The sequence below is a fragment of the Erpetoichthys calabaricus genome, chromosome 5 (assembly GCF_900747795.2).
Source record: "Erpetoichthys calabaricus chromosome 5, fErpCal1.3, whole genome shotgun sequence".
Classification (NCBI taxonomy): Eukaryota; Metazoa; Chordata; class Cladistia; order Polypteriformes; family Polypteridae; genus Erpetoichthys; species Erpetoichthys calabaricus.
The window spans coordinates 247,769,294-247,786,042 of record NC_041398.2 but is presented as its reverse complement, the minus strand read 5'-3'; the positions used below and the strand labels follow the sequence as shown (position 1 = coordinate 247,786,042).

At 43.8% G+C, this 16,749-nt stretch overlaps 2 protein-coding genes across 3 annotated transcripts in view; one reads left to right on the top strand and one right to left on the bottom strand.

Annotated features, from left to right (window-relative positions):
* inpp4b (inositol polyphosphate-4-phosphatase type II B) overlaps positions 1 to 16,749 on the bottom strand; it is a 533,162-nt gene that overhangs the window by 17,485 nt on the left and 498,928 nt on the right. The window contains exon 22 of one of the 2 annotated variants that reach the window (XM_051928129.1): positions 11,502 to 11,878. The exons of the other annotated variant lie outside the window; for it this stretch is intronic. Coding sequence (XP_051784089.1) covers positions 11,704 to 11,878 — 175 coding nt within the window. The 3' untranslated portion in view covers positions 11,502 to 11,703. Of the gene's footprint in view, positions 1 to 11,501; positions 11,879 to 16,749 lie in introns of those variants that run through there. 2 annotated transcript variants of the gene reach the window in all.
* The window catches only part of LOC114652371 (interleukin-15-like), a 523,178-nt gene that overhangs the window by 168,603 nt on the left and 337,826 nt on the right, over positions 1 to 16,749 (top strand). The window lies entirely within an intron of this gene.

Here is a 16,749-nt window from a genome sequence, read left to right as displayed (position 1 = left end):
AATACAATCACACACAGAGTACAAATTGTCGAGTTATGGTACTTCTAGTTTAATTGCTCAGTAAATGGGCAATAGGACAGACATGGTTGTTGTCCTGAGCCCTGTTGAGTCTTACGAGACTTTCACGAAGGCTTCATACGCACATCCTGCAGTGATGCAGTCTCCAGTAACAAACCATCTTACTCTTTGTGTGTCAAAGGACTAACTGGAAGACTAAAGAAGAAAACAATTCTTTACAAATGGCTAAGAAAGGATTGTTATATCACTTAATATTATCACATCTGGTCTTTCAGGAGGATGAAATGCATGCTTGGGCCTTCACGACTACAAAAGTCTTCACTTCCACTTTTATTTCGATTTCCTGCACCCGTTCATCAAATGTGGCAGTCCGTTCAGCCTGGCACATGTCACTGTCACGCCAGGATCATCCAATATGAATTCATCCTGTCACGTTAGCCGCAGGTCAGTCTGTCTTTGGGAAGAGATGCAGCTGTTATTGCTAAGAACCCTCTATGCCAGGAGTTACTTTTAGCGAAGTAAGGTTTCTAGTGAAATCGGCAGCTTGATTCTCAATGAAGGCGATTATTATACAAGCTATATTATAGGGACACCAGGACAGATATGGCATTGGAAAACCTTTAAGTGTCTCTATAAACACAGGGAATGCCAGTCTTTGTATTACATGTTGCCTGAAGAAGGGACCTGAGTTGCCTCGAAAGCTTGCATATTGTAATCTTTTCAGGTAGCCAACAAATGGTGTCCTCCTGCCTGATTTCTCGTTGCCCCTCTAAATCAGTCACCAGGGGCCTCATGCATAATGGCGTGCGTAGAATTCGCACTATAACATGACGTAAGCACAAAAGCCGAAATGTGCTTACGCACAGAAAAATTCAGATGCATAAATCTGTGCGTTTGCCAACTTCCACGTTCTTCCGCTACAAAAATCCCGGTCAGCGTGAAAAGTAACGCCCCAACTCCTCCCAGAATTACGCCTCTTTGAATATGCAAATCAACATAAATAGCCCTTCAGCTCAGCGTTCTGTGAAAAGGCAATGGCAAAAGTACAAGGAAAAATAGAAGAATTTCAGCGAATACCGAATGGAGCCAAAGAAAAACGTACTATTTGTTGGTTTAGACAGTTATATAAGCAACAAAAGGAAGTTGATCGAGTGACATTGCGTGTCAGAAAAACACGAAAGCTCAAATTCACAAAGTCGCACAGTGCCCGAAATAAAAAAGAAGTTGTCAGATATCAAAGTCACCGTGAAAAGGCGACTCGTAGCCCACCGTCTGAGTGTCACATGAAAGCTTATTAGGGTACAGTGGAAAAAAAAAGGCACACAGTGGGGGGAAAAAGCATGAAATGTCAACTTTAATCTCGAAATTTCCACTTTAATCACGTAGTTTATTTTGTCATTAAAGTAGAACATCATAAACTTCATCTTAAAATCGTTTCATTTACTCGTTTCTCAAATCCCATCGTAACTAAAGTAGCACGTTAAATGCTTTGTTCTGTATTTGATCTTCTATGTGCCTGAATCACTATGTGATCTTCCTCCGACAATCCATTACATTCGTAATATTACAGCTCTGAATAATTAAAATACTGAGAAGTATACGTGATATCATTTTCATGATGCTATGAGTTAAATATGGGAACACGGTGGCGCAGTGATCGTTCATGTCTTACAGCAAGATGCTTGCTGCGCCATGCGTGACCTTCGATGAAATGCTTTATTACAGAAGTACTGTCTTTTTCAAACGTACTAACCCCCAATTCCTGTCCTTACTTTTTTCTCCACACAATCAGCTCTGTAATAGACGTTAAGCCATCTTTAACCTTAGAACGCAGATTCTTCAAAACGTTTAAGGAACATCGAAATATCTTCATAATGTTTAATTATTCTATCCATCTATCCTTTCAGTGTTGCGCCAGCCACAACATGAATACAGCGCGAGGCAGGAACAATCCATGAATGAAGCTCAAGTTTCTCACTAGCGCTGCGGCACAGTGCAGTTAAAGTTTTATCTGTATAATACAGGGGTCGGCAACCCGCGGCTCTTCAGCCTCCTTGTAATGGCTCCTTTTGGCCTTGACAAAAAAAAAAAAAAAACATGAAAATGAATAACGGCAATTTCTTAATTTAATTTGTATATAATATATGTAATATATATAATGTTTATTTACTACTACTACTGTTATACACTTTAACATCTAATTTTTATTTTTATTTATAATTTGTCAACTAAAATATGCGTCACATCTACGTCTATAGCCCTCGCCTTTACCTGCAGGTGGCTTCTTTGGATTAAAAGCCAGAAGTCTGTATAACCATCAGCATCAAGTGACTCCGTGAGAACCCTAACTACAAAGAGGACTATTTCATTTATGTTAGGTAGAATGCCCAAAGGGGACTGGGCGGTCTCGTGGCCTGGAACCCCTACAGATTTTATTTTTTTCTCCAGCCTTCTGGAGTTTTTTTTTTGTTTTTTCTGTCCACCCTGGCCATCGGACCTTACTCCTTTCTATGTTAACTAATGTTGTCTTATTTTAATTTCTTGTCTTTTATTCTTCTTTTCTTCATTATGTAAAGCACTTTGAGCTACTTTTTGTATGAAAATGTGCTATATAAATAAATGTTGTTGTTGTTGTTGTTCTGGAGTGTGCGACCCCTGCACTAACCATGAATAAATCCCAAAAATGAAAAATCCCAGAAGAGAACAGAGAGTTTAATTCTGCGTGGACAGAAGCATTTGCCTTCACCGCCAACGACGCTGGCTTACCGGTGTGCTTAATATGTGGCGATAAATTATCGAACAACAAAAAATGTAACGTTGAAAGACATTTTCGAAACAAGCACTCAGCATTCACTGAAAAATACCCAAGTGAAGATGAGCGAGAGAGAGCAATTTCAGAACTGCAACGGAAAGCTGAACAGAGCAAACATACTTTCAAAAAGTGGATCACTTCTCCACAATCAACTACAGCTGCTAGTTTTGTGGCAGCTCAAGAGATCGTAAGGAGGGGTAAGCCGTTCACAGACGGAGAATACATGAAAGAATCGTTCATAAAAATATCAGAGCATCTATTCTCTGACTTTAAATGTTTTGGTGTTTGAGCGCATGATGACAGTGTTTGCCAGAGATGTACAGAAAGGTACACTCTCTCACTTCCCCTCCCTGAGAGAGTTCAAAGCAGTGAACATTCACATAAATTGTGATTATTTCCACCGTACAATTATTGCAATGCAAGCTGCATTTAGAGAAAGATTCAGTGAGTTCAGAAAGAAAAAAAACACTCTCTCCTTCCCTGGACATCGACCCATCCCTGCTGAACACATCCGCATTCACAGGAGTAAGTAAGCCCGATCTAGAAATTGAACTGGCCGCATAGCGGATAAAGATTTATGGGTGTCCAAGTTCAAATGCCCGACAGCGGATCTTGAAGAAGTCGCCCGTCAGAAGGCTACTCTCGCTAAAGAGCACAAATGGACTGATATTGAAAACCTCCCCAAACCCGACAAACTTGTTTTCAATTCATGGAGTGCCATTCCCGAAACATATATGAACATGAAAAAATATGCATTTGGAGTCCTGTCCATCTTTGGCTCAACATACTTATGTGAGCAAGTTTTCTCAAGCATGAACTTCATAAAGTCCAAATATCTCTCCCACCTCACACATGAGCCTGCAGTCCTGTGTGAAGGTCAAAGTCACATCGTATAGCCCCGACATAGAACAACAACAACATTTATTTATATAGCACATTTTCATACAAAAAGTAGCTCAAAGTGCTAGAGATGATCTGCAGCGAACTTCAGAAACAGAAGTCACGTTAAACAGGTGAGAACAATAGCATTTAATAGGCTAATATTTTAAAAAAAAACAAAAAAACACATTTATTTCAGACCCGGAGCGGATGTCGGTTTTTTTGTATGTTCAGGTGCTTCAGTTGATTGCTGGCTGAGAGGGAAACCTGAAGAGGATGAGAGCACACTGAAATGGAATTTTATGTTTACTTTTTTAAAGCTGCTAAGTTACAGCTAAATGTTTTATTTATATTAAAGTGGGCTAGTTTTTATTTTAATTTTATACAGGTATAGGAAGGACTCAAATAGGCCTGCAGAGTTCAGTTACATTTATTTCAAAGTAGGCCTACACATGCACACTGCACTTCTGTTTGTTGTATTCCGTGGTTGTAACATGTAAAATCTAAAAAAAGATTAAAACTTTTAAAAGTTTATAAGCTGTGTTATGTTTTGCGGCTCCAAACTATTTTTCTTTGGAGGAAGAGGGAGCAAAATGGCTCTTTTGATAGTGAAGGTTGCAGACCCCTGGTATAATACAATCAATATATTTTGCTGCATTTCATCTTAAAAATGATATCATCATATGTAAATACGTGCTTTTTAAAGTGGTTCAGGTTGTGTAATATTATAACTGTATCATAAGTACAATTACCTCACGGTAACTTGCAAGTACCGTGAGTTCTACAAGGAGCACTTGATGGACTGATGGAGTGCGTGTAGAGTTCTTGGGATGAAACTGTTTGTGAACCGCGAGGTCCGAACAGGAAAGGCTGTGAAGCGTTGGTCGGATGAGAGCAGTTCAAATAGCGAATGGCTGAGGCAGCGTGTGCTTGATGCTGTATACTGATAATTCTCTTTCCGATCGCTGTAGATCTGTGATTCACACTCAGATACAGTGATATAAATACTCCGAGTGGTGCAGTGAGAGGAGTATGGAGAAAGATGATCCGCTGTGGCAACCCCTAACGGGAGCAGCTGAAAGAAGAAGAAGAAGGTGCAGTGAGAGTAACAACGCTAAAGCAGTTATGGTATTTAGAACAGTTTGACATTCTGTGGACCATTATATTGTCATCCATCATCCATCCTCTTCCGCTTATCCGAGGTCGGGTCGCGGGGGCAGCAGCTTGAGCAGAGATGCCCAGACCCAGGACCATTATATTGTTACAGATTAATTACAATCGGACGCATTAAACTAATAAACAATATGCGGTTAATTTCAGTGTATTTATAAAGCCGCGTCACGGATGTGGATCTAAAAAAGAAAGGGTAATCACATAGGAACAGTAGCACTGCTTTGACGCTGGGTGCTGCCAGTCTGCAAAACCGAGCAGAGAACTTGCATATGCCAGGGTATGAGCTACCGTGGAAATGTGCGTGGCTTTAGACCAAGTGTAGGTTTTATACATTGTGATTTGAATGTGGAAACGTTCTTACGCAACATTTCTGTGCGTACGCACCGTTTATACATGAGGCCCCAGGTGACTTCATTTGCAAGGACAGGCTATAAGCAGAGTGAAATATTTCCTGGTAAAGTCAGGTGGACTCTCTCAGTCTCCCTCACCCAAAGCCCACTCTACTGCACGGCTCCCCACCGACACCATAAATCCAGTGATACAACTAATTATTGTGGCCAAGAATGTGACCTGAGGCTGTGAAGCACCAGTGCTAACCACTGCACCACCGTGCCAACCCAAGATAAAATTCTCCTTAGAATCTCTAATCTCCCACTGTGCCCCCCAAACTCCTATCACCACAACTAACACTGACCGAGCCTGTGACATGAGGGATCAGAGTTATATACTTGGCGGACTGTCCCTCTCGCTACCAGATCTGTGCTACATAGCAAGGAGCATAACATGCTTAATTCAGCAGTGAAGACGCAACATCTAATGAATCAATGCAGAACAATGAAATATTTCCATTATATTCTCATTATGGTCAGCTAATGTACTTCTGAAATGAAAAACATTAATTTTATATCCGCATGCACAGTTCAGATTGGTCCATGCCATAAGGTTTTATAAGCAGGAGTGCCAATCCGGTAGTGACATCACGCATGCATGCATAAGCCCTAAAGTATTCATGCATGCCCAAAGTAGATTGGACAGCGCTGTAAAGTGTGAGGGGAAGTGCTCTTACAGTACACATGTGTGATGTAAATCAGGCAGGTAGCACAGATTGGATAGTGGCATCACCATCCACTATTGGCTGCTACAAGCTCTGTGATGTCACAATGGCCTTGCGAAGCATCCTAGGGTGCTGGGAAAAAAATTAATTACCTAAAATTTGCCAAGGCTGGCTGCATATGGCATATTTTCACGGGAAAATTCAGCGAACGAGCTCACCAGTGATCCCATCAAATTTGCTGCGAAAAATGGTGCAGCTCTGCTCCTCAGGAACTACAGTAGTCACTGTAAGGGGCTACTTGCGGTTTCCTAGGTATGGCCAGTTACAGTGAGTGCAGCAAGCAATTTTGAACCCGACCATTAAGGTGTTTGAGTACTATTTTTTTTTTATTTTTATTAATTCTAACATTGTAGCAGTTCAGTTGTACTCCTCAGGAAGTAGTTACTTTAAAGGGCTACTTACGTCTGCCTGTTTATAAATAAGTACAGTGAGTGCAGTAAGCCATTTTGGCACAAATGCCAGCAGCCATTACACATGCCCTTCAGAAGGGGTCATCCACCTGAAGTGACGCACGTTCAGGCCTGGCCAGTGCTTGGATGGGAGACCAGCTAGGAAAAGCTTGGGTTGTTGCTGGAAGAGGCCAGCAGGGGGTGCTTACCCTGTGATCGTTTTAACTTTAATATTTTGCCCCTGGATGGGGTTCAAAGTCATGTCTTTGATCTATTTCTTCATTTTATTTCTGTTATTTGTATTAATGTTTATTTTTTTTATTATGTATGTTTTTGTTTGTATGTTTTTTCCAATGGGCTTTGTGGGTGGTCCCACAAGGGGTGGGCCCACCTGCCCATCACCGCTCTCCATCTTATTAATTCCTGGCGAGTGGAGTGTTTCCTTGTGTTTCTGTGCTTTTCCTATTGCTTTGTGATTTTTTTGGATTTTGAACTCTTGCTCTGTTTTTGACTTTGCCTCCGGATTTCATACCGGGACTGTCTTTATTTATTTATTTTTTTTAGAACTTCTGCTCTGGTTTTTGATCACGATTATTGGATTCTCTTTTGGGACTTTAGATAGATAGATACTTTATTAATCCCAAGGGGAAATTCACATTCTCCAGCAGCAGCATACTAATACAATAAATAATATTAAATTAAAGAATGATAATAATGCAGGTAAAAACCAGACAATAACTTTGTATAATGTTAAATGTTAACGTTTACCCCCCCCAAGTGGAATTAAAGAGTCGCATAGTTTGGGGAGAAACGATCTCCTCAATCTGTCAGTGGAGCAGGACAGTGACAGCAGTCTGTCGCTGAAGCTGCTCTTCTGTCTGGAGATGATACTATTTAGTGGATGCAGTGGATTCTCCATAATTGATAGGAGCCTGCTGAGCGCCCGTATTACTTTGTATTACTTTGTGTTTTTCCTCGCCTTTCTGGCGATTATTTGTGCCTTTCAGGGCTGTGTGCCTGCACAGGCTTCTGTGAAAATAAACCTTTTTTTTATTTTATAAAGAATTCTCATGGCCCTTTGGGTTTCTAGTTGGGATTTTTGACTTTGTTTCCCCTTCTCTAGTGGTTGACTTTGTAAAGTGTTTTTGGCACCTGAGCTTTTCGGGACTCCCCTGATTACGGCAGCTAGCGGTTCAGTTGCGATCCTCAGGAACCTCTCACATCTACCTATGTACAGTCAGGTACGGTGAGTGTAGCAAGACATCGTGGACCCCACCATTAAGGTCTTTGAGTACCTTTTCTTTTTTACTTTTCACATGGTAACGGTTCCACTGTGCTCCTCAGGAACTAGTTACTGCAAGCGGCTACTCATGTTTGCATAGGTAGGGCTGGCTGGGTTCTGTGAGTGGAGGAAGACAGTTTGGACCCACAATAAGGTCTTTGTGTGCTATGCCACCCTGTCATAATATAGCAGCACAATAAAACATGTAATTTTAGACATAGTTTCATTTTAGGCAAAAAAAATAATTATTAATTTTTAATGTTTTAAATCTTTGAATAAATTCTAAAAAGTGAATTTGTTCAGTTGTATGTGTTAACATTGTGGGGTCCTTAACAGACAAAAATAGAGTAACATCAATCTAAACTGAGAAAGAAGGTGGGCATATTCCCAACACAAAAAACATTCCGCGATGTGTGGGGTCATCTGACCATTACCCGGCCAGATGCCAGCTGGATGGAAGGACTGGGGGAGAAAAAGCACCCACACTCCACTACCTGCCCTGGGATGCTAGTGGGCAGCCTTCCTGGGTGGCTGTGGCACCATGATGCTGGTACTTGGCCCTTTTGGGTTCCGGGGGGGGACTGCAGAACCCTATAGTGGACTTTCACCACACCTGGGAGGGATTCCAGGTAATACTGATAAGCCACCTGGAGCACTCCCAGGAGTAGAATAAAAGGGGCTGCCTCACTCATTCAATGCTTGCCAGGAAGAGTGGAGGTGGATGGATTGAAAGAGAGAGAGAGAGAGAGAGAGAGGGAGAAAGAGAACAGGAGGAGGAAGAAGAAGAAGAAGAAGAGGACTGTGCTTTGGTGTTGCCTTTGCACTGTGTTGCTGTTGGGGAGATGAGACAAAAGCGTTAGAAATAAAGTATGTGCTGTGCTGGAATTCGTGTCTCTGCTCGTCTGTGTCGGGTCGGGATGGCATGGCAGGTGTGCCCCTGGTTACAATCAATATGTATGGTATTTCAGTTTACAAGTAGTAGTAAATACAAGGGAGATTATATAGATATGAATACTGATCAGTTTATACAAATAACTGATCTATGAAATACTTTATGTACAGAATAGATAGATGTAATGAAATATGCATAAAGCGCAGTCAGAGGTTACTGATATTTAGAAAGGTCAGCCACTGAGTGTTTAGGTTTGAGAGTTCAGAACGGTGATGGTGAAACTGACCCTGAGCCTGCTGGTGCGCCTCCAAGAAAGAGATGTGGACATTCACTGGACACACACTCTGCCTCCGACCCATTATACTGGACGGGAGTGCGTCTGCTGCCTTTAGATTTCCAGTAATTCTCAATGAGCTCTTTGGTCTTTTTGGTGTTGCACACAATGTTGCCAGGTGCTGAACCTCCTCGCTGTAGGGTGACTCGTCATTGTCACCGATCAGTCCTGTTACTGTGGTGTCGTCTGTGCACTTTATGATGGAGTCGGAGCCATATAAAGAGACACAGTCGTGGGTGAAGAGGCAGCAGAGGAGAGGGCTGAGCACACAGCCCTGTGGAGCGCAACTAGTCAGGATCAGAGAAATTGTAGAGGATGTCGGGTTGTTTAACGTGACAGACTGGGGGTCTGTTGGTTAGAAGGTCCAGCATCCAATGACAAGGAGAGAGGCTGATGCCGAGGTTGTGGAGTTTGGTTACCTGATTGTGGAGGGGATGTCGACAGTGTTAAAAGTGTATCATTATACAGTGCGTCCGGAAAGTATTCCCAGCGCATCACTTTTTCCACATTTTGTTATGTTACAGCCTTATTCCAAAATGGATTAAATTCATTTTTTTCCTCAGAATTCTACACACAACACCAAATAATGACAACATGAAAAAAGTTTACTTGAGGTTTTTGCAAATTTATTAAAAATAAAAAAATTGAGAAATCACATGTACATAAGTATTCACAGCTTTTGCCATGAAGCTCGAAATTGAGCTCCGGTGCCTCCTGTTTCCCCTGATCATCCTTGAGATGTTTCTGCAGCTTCATTGGAGTCCACCTGTGGTAAATTCAGTTGACTGGACCTGATTTGGAAAGGCACACACCTGTCTATAGAAGGTCCCACAGTTGACAGTTCATGTCAGAGCACAAACCAAGCATGAAGTCAAAGGAATTGTCTGTAGACCTCCGAGACAGGATTGTCTCGAGGCACAAATCTGGGGAAGGATACAGAAAAATTTCTGCTGCTTTGAAGGTCCCAGTGAGCACAGTGGCCTCCATCATCCATAAGTGGAAGAAGTTCGAAACCACCAGGACTCTTCCTAGAGATGGCTGGCCATCTAAACTGAGTGATCAGGGGAGAAGGGCTTTAGTCAGGGAGGTGACCAAGAACCTGATGGTCACTCTGTCAGAGCTCCAGAGGTCCTCTGTGGAGAGAGGAGAACCTTCCAGAAGGACAACCATCTCTGCAGCAATCCACCAATCAGGCCTGTATGGTAGAGTGGCCAGAAGGAAGCCACTCCTTAGTAAAAGGCACATGGCAGCCCGCCTGGAGTTTGCCAAAGGCACCTGAAGGACTCTCAGACCATGAGAAAGAAATTTTCTGGCCTGATGAGACAAAGATTGAACTCTTTGGTGTGAATGCCAGGCGTCACGTTTGGAGGAAACCAGGCACCGCTCATCACCAGGCCAATACCATCCCTACAGTGAAGCATGGTGGTGGCAGCATCATGCTGTGGAGATGTTTTTCAGCGGCAGGGACTGGGAGACTAGTCAGGATAAAGGGAAAGATGACTGTAGCAATGTACAGAGACATCCTGGATGAAAACCTGCTCCAGAGCGCTCTTGACCTCAGACTGGGGCGACGGTTCATCTTTCAGCAGGACAACGACCCTAAGCACACAGCCAAGATATCAAAGGAGTGGCTTCAGGACAACTCTGTGAATGTCCTTGAGTGGCCCAGCCAGAGCCCAGACTTGAATCCGATTGAACATCTCTGGAGAGATCTTAAAATGGCTGTGCACCGACGCTTCCCATCCAACCTGATGGAGCTTGAGAGGTGCTGCAAAGAGGAATGGGCAAAACTGGCCAAGGATAGGTGTGCCAAGCTTGTGGCATCATATTCAACAAGACTTGAGGCTGGAATTGCTGCCAAAGGGGCATCGACAAAGTATTGAGCAAAGGCTGTGAATACTTATGGACATGGGATTTCTCAGTTTTTTTATTTTTAATAAATTTGCAAAAACCTCAAGTAAACTTTTTTCACGTTGTCATTATGGGGTGTTGTGTGCAGAATTCTGAGGAAAAAAATGAATTTAATCCATTTTGGAATAAGGCTGTAACATAACAAAATGTGGAGAAAGTGATGTGCTGGGAATACTTTCTGGATGCACTGTACGTCACCCTGAGTCTGACTCGAGGTTCACCGTAATTGTGTGTGGTCTTTAGGGGCCTGCCTGTCTGGGTCGGGGTTAGAGTGGCTGTACGCGCCCCGGTGGTCCAGAGGGTATAAATAAAAGGTGAATAAACACATCGAGACTATTGAAAAAACAAGAATCTTTATTTCAATGTATCTGAAAGTAAATAAAGCAAACAAGTCTCAGTGATAAGGGAGGTTTACTTGAGAAGATCCCAATGGCAATGAAGTATATAAAAATAAAATTTTGGAGAAAGGAATACACATTTAAAAAAAAAAAAAAAAAAAAAAAAAAAAAGAGTCATACAAAAGGTACAGCGGGAATGAAGACGCAGAGGCATGCAGTTTGCATACAGTGCTCAGACTTTTCAAAAACTAAAGTGAACAGACTTCAAACTTGTGGTTTGTCATTAAAAAAAGAAATAGACATGGGGGGGGCATTGAGCAGACATTACAGCATAGCTGCCTGAGAATGGGGTGGGGTGGGGGGGGGGGGGGGGGGGGGTGGCGTCTCTCCCAATGGTCAGGCACGTCAAATTAGCACAGATCCAAAGTACCAAGTGTGCCCGAGTGAGGAGGACGGGTGATGCTTGGGTATCAAGACTCCGCTGGATAGTCCTGGAAAGTCGAGTCGAGGTCGTAGCACCGCGCTTGTGCATCAGAGTTCCTGTCCCATTGCTGCCAGAGTTCATTGATATTTAGCAAGGAGGAAGACCAGACTCAAAATGAGCCAGACAACCAGCAAGTGCGAGCTGACCAGCAGAAGGGCAACGGGGTAGAAGTGGCGAGACGATGGCTTGTTATCGGCTACAGAGCCCACCTCGGGGTCGTCCCCCTCAGTCAGATCTCCCGGGGGGTGTCGACTGTTGAGTAAGCCAAGAACAGACAGAACACCAGCAGGTTAGTAACACACAAGGCAAGCCGCGTTCGGAGGGTGAACAGACACAGTGATGGAGGGAGGTGCGCGTGCAGGCGGAGGAATGGCAGGCAGCCTGACAAAAATGAAAAAAACAACAACGGGCACAGATGAATGGCGAGCGGAACAACGGGCATGAATCATGGCAGGCCTGCAGCATGTCGCCCTCACTGGCATTTGGCACTGCAATAAAGGCAAAGCCCCTTGAAACTTCAATCTGTGACTACATCTCCTTCACTCCATCGTATACAAAGTGTGCTACACCCAAGATCATAAAATTATTACCAACACGCCAAACATCGAAAACAATTCAACTTAATGTCCACATTACCAGGAATTGTGACAAATATGGAGTGCTTGTGCTGCTATAACAATGTTACAGTAGATATAGAAAGTCTTCACTTTCTGCACACCTTATTGTGTTGTAGATTTGGTTTTAAGTGGATACGTCTGCCATTGCTGTCCATCAATCTACACTCAATAATACATCTACTGGACATGTGCAACTTGAAATCTCTCCTTCCTAGAGTACTTTGTAGAAGCCTCTGTGGCAGCGATTCCAGTGTGGAGTCCTCTTGGGTAAGTGTCTACCATCTTGGCACACCTCACTTTGGGCAGTTTCTCCCATTCTTCCTGGCCCATCCTCTACACGTGTTCTATGGGATCAAGTCTGGGCTTTGGCTGGACCCCTCAAGGACACTGAGGGACTTGTCCTAAAGTCACTCCAGGGTTCTCTTGGCTGTAAGCGTTGAGTCTGAAGTGGTGTGAACTCTGGAGCAGGCCTCACCGAATGTGGCAGTACTCGTCCTTCTCTCAGCTCTGACCACCCTCCCTGTCCCTGCACCTCCATTGTGTGATTCTGACACCACCCTGCTTCACCGAAGGGATGGCATTAGGCAGCTGATGAGCAGTCCCTGGTCTTCACCAGACAAAGTGCTATGGGAGTTCTGCCCAAAGAGGTCTTTGTCCTCATGCACTCAGGGGTCCTTTAAATGCCTCAAAATTGGCCTCCACCCCACCCCTCTACCACAAACACCCGATTGATGGACTGCTTGTCCTTTTGTTGGCAGGTTCTCCTATCTCAGCAGAGAACTTCTGAAGCTCTTTTAGAGTGACCACTGGGTTCTTGGTCACCCCACTGGCCCTTCTTGCCTGTCTACTCTTGGGCGAGTCCTGGTTCTTCCAAACTTCTTCCATTTCACAATTTTTGAGGGCCACTGTGTTTCCTGGGAACTCTCACAGCATTTCCAATTGTTTTATTACCTATACCCTGATCTGTGCCACACCACCATTTCATGGGTTGGTTTTGGTCCTGACATGGCCTTCTTTACACAGATACACGTGTGCCTTACTATACAAGGTCTGTCTCTTAAATAGCGACACCGTGTTTCTATCTCTTAAACAAAGCGGTGAGTACCAATTATAAGCACATGCCACGCAGGTTTAAACCTGTCCAAACCTGCACGACAAACGCCAACACTCACTACCATTTAGTGGATTGTCAGCCGCCGTTTCATGCAGTTGGGTTTCCCACTTGTGTGCCGGAATCCTGGAAAGTTTAAAAGCTGAGCAATGGCTCCATTTGAAATTTTTAGTAAAATTGAACAAAACATCCAACGGGATCTTTTCAAGTGCTGATGGGGGAAAACTGCATGTCTCATGCGTGTGTGTTTGAGTGACACAAAAGGTTCAGTGAAGGACGTGAGAACGTGGAAGACGATGAGCGCCCCGGACGACCTTCCACTTCAAGAACTAAAGAGAATGTAGAAAAAATTAGCCAGATGGTTCAAAAAGACTCGGGGACCGAATGACAGCTGAAACCATAAACACTGACAAATTGCAAATGGGGAATATATCGAAGGTCCCCTGTCTCCATCTGGGGATCTTATATATCTAATATATAGATTTTAAAAATATATGATATAATCTTATAGAATCTTATACATAAATGTCTATGCGTAGAAGTGTGTCTGTCTGTCTGTCCGGCCCAGAAGTGCGAGGCTACAGCATGACGCTCAAAGAAAGTGACTCTGTCAGAAAAGTGAAACTGGCGAGAAAAGATAAACTCGCTTAGTCGCTAATACACAAGTGAGGCGAACACATCGGTAAAATGAAACCGCCGAGGAGAGAGAAACTCGCTTTGCCGCTGACAGACAACGGAGCCGAGCACGTCAGCGAAATGAATCCTCTGCGGTGAGAGAAACTCATGTAACCGCTGACAGACAATGGAGACGAGCACATTGGTAAAATGAAACATCTGAGGAGAAAGAAACTCGCTTAGCTTCTGACAGACAACAGAGCCGAGCACGTTGGCGAAACGAATCCTCTGAGAAGATAGAAACTCGCGTAGCCGCTGACAGACAACAGAGGCAAGCACATCGGTGAAACGAATCCTCCGAGGAGGGAGAAACTCGCTTTGCCTCTGACAGACAATGGAGAGGAGCACAATGGAAAAACGAAACCGCCGAGGAGAAAGAAACTCACTTAGCTGCTGACAGACAACGGAGCCGAGCACGTCGGCGAAATGAATCCTCTGAGGTGAGAGAAACTCGCGTAGCCGCTGAAAGACAACAGAGGCAAGCACGTCGGTGAAACGAATCCTCTGAGAAGAGAGAAACTCGCTTTGCCTCTGACAGACAATGGTAACGAGCACATCGGTAAAATGAAACCTCTGAGGAGAAAGAAACTCGCTTAGCTGCTGACAGACAACGGAGCCGAGCACATCGGCGAAACAAATCCTCTGAGAAGAGAGAAACTCGCTTAGCCACTGACAGACAACGGAGGCGAGAACAGAAAAACGAAACCTCTGAGAAGAAACTCGCTTAGCTGCTGACAGAAAACGGAGCCGAGCACGTTGGCAAAACGAATCCTCTGAGAAGAGAGAAACTTGCTTTGCCGCTGACAGACAACGGAGCTGAGCACATCGGTGAAACGAATCCTCTGAGAAGATAGAAACTCGCGTAACCGCTGACAGACAACAGAGGCAAGCACGTCGGTGAAACGAATCCTCCGAGGAGAGAGAAACTCGCTTTGCCTCTGACAGACAATGGAGACGAGCACAATGGAAAAACGAAACCGCCGAGTTGAAAGAAACTCGCTTAGCTGCTGACAGACAACGGAGCCGAGCACGTCGGCGAAATGAATCCTCTGAGGTGAGAGAAACTCGCGTAGCCGCTGAAAGACAACAGAGGCAAGCACGTCGGTGATACGAATCCTCCGAGGAGAGAGAAACTCGCTTTGCCTCTGACAGACAATGGTAACAAGCACATCGGTAAAATGAAACCTCTGAGGAGAAAGAAACTCACTTAGCTGCTGACAGACAACGGAGCCGAGCACATCGGCGAAACAAATCCTCTGAGAAGAGAGAAACTCGCTTAGCCACTGACAGACAACGGAGGCGAGCACGTTGGCGAAACGAAACGGCAGAGGAAAGAGAACCTTTACCGCTTAACAGCTAATGCATAGCCAATGCGATTGATTGATTGAAGTGCCAGAATCCATGGTGTCTAGGAGCCCGGTTTTTTATAGCATGGACATACACAGCTAGTCTTATATATAAATGTCTATGTGTGGAAGTGTGTGTGTCTGTCTGTCCGGCCTGGAAGTGCGAGGATACAGCATGAAGCTTAAAGAATGAGACTCTGTCGTCAAAGTAGAACCGTTGAGAAAAGACAAAAACTCACTTAGCCGCTAATCCGCAAGCGAGGCGAGCACATCGGCAAAACAAAACCTCCGAGGAGAAAGAAACTCGCTTAGTTGAACAGAGGTGAGCATGTCGGCAAAACGAAACCGCAGAGGAAAGAGAACCTTAACCGCTTAACTGGTAATGCACTGCCAATGCGACTGATTGACTGAAGTGCCAGAACCCATGGTTTCTAGGTGCCTGGGCCTTTTACAGCACGGGCTCACATAGCTAGTTGTTATATTAAAAAAAAGGGAGTTATCGTGTCAGCCTCGTTATTTAATAAACAGACCTCGTATGATGTCCAATCAATTCAGTTGGCCACCAGTGGACTCCAATCAAGTTCTACAAACATTTCAAGGACATCTAAAGCAGACAGGATGCAGCTAAGCACATTGGGTGGGCCACAGCAAAACGGTCTGAAGATGTCAAGGAATGAGATTTCTGAAGAGAAATTTGCAAGCCTTTCTGCCAACATCTCTTCACTTTGGTCAGTACGGGATTGATGGTCAAAAGGGGCAAATGCATCCATTTTAAATGAAACGTACAACACAATAAAGTGTGCAGACCATGAAAGGGTCTCAATACTTTCTGAATCCACTGCATGCAACCTACACAAATTCTTATTACAAAGTAGCAATGTGTGTAAAGGGTAATTCAGTGGGGGGCTTCAGATAATAGCTTCACGTGTTAGGATTCAGATCTCAGTTCACACAAAATAAGACATGAGAAGCAAACACTTAGTCTTCTATTGCAGGATTGACATGGTAAGTTACATTTGACATATAATAACATGACTGAGATAAGTCATCAAAAGTCAAACCCAAGATACTGAGTCACGGGAAAGTAGCGAGATGTTAACTTGTTCGTGTGAAATCTTTGGACATCGAAAAAGAACATTTGTGAGACGGGAAACTCATGCATCTGGAATACTAAGTCATGGGAACTGAGTAGTTAGTTGAGACGAATCAATTATGAGATTGAGAAGCTACGTCATACGCACAGAATAATAATGTTAAGTGTGCAGGTCTTATAAGACTAGACCATTGTGCACAAGTTTAAAATCACCCACCTGAGATACCAAGTCATGGGAACTTGATTGTTAGTCAGTTAGATGAGATGAATAAATGATGAGA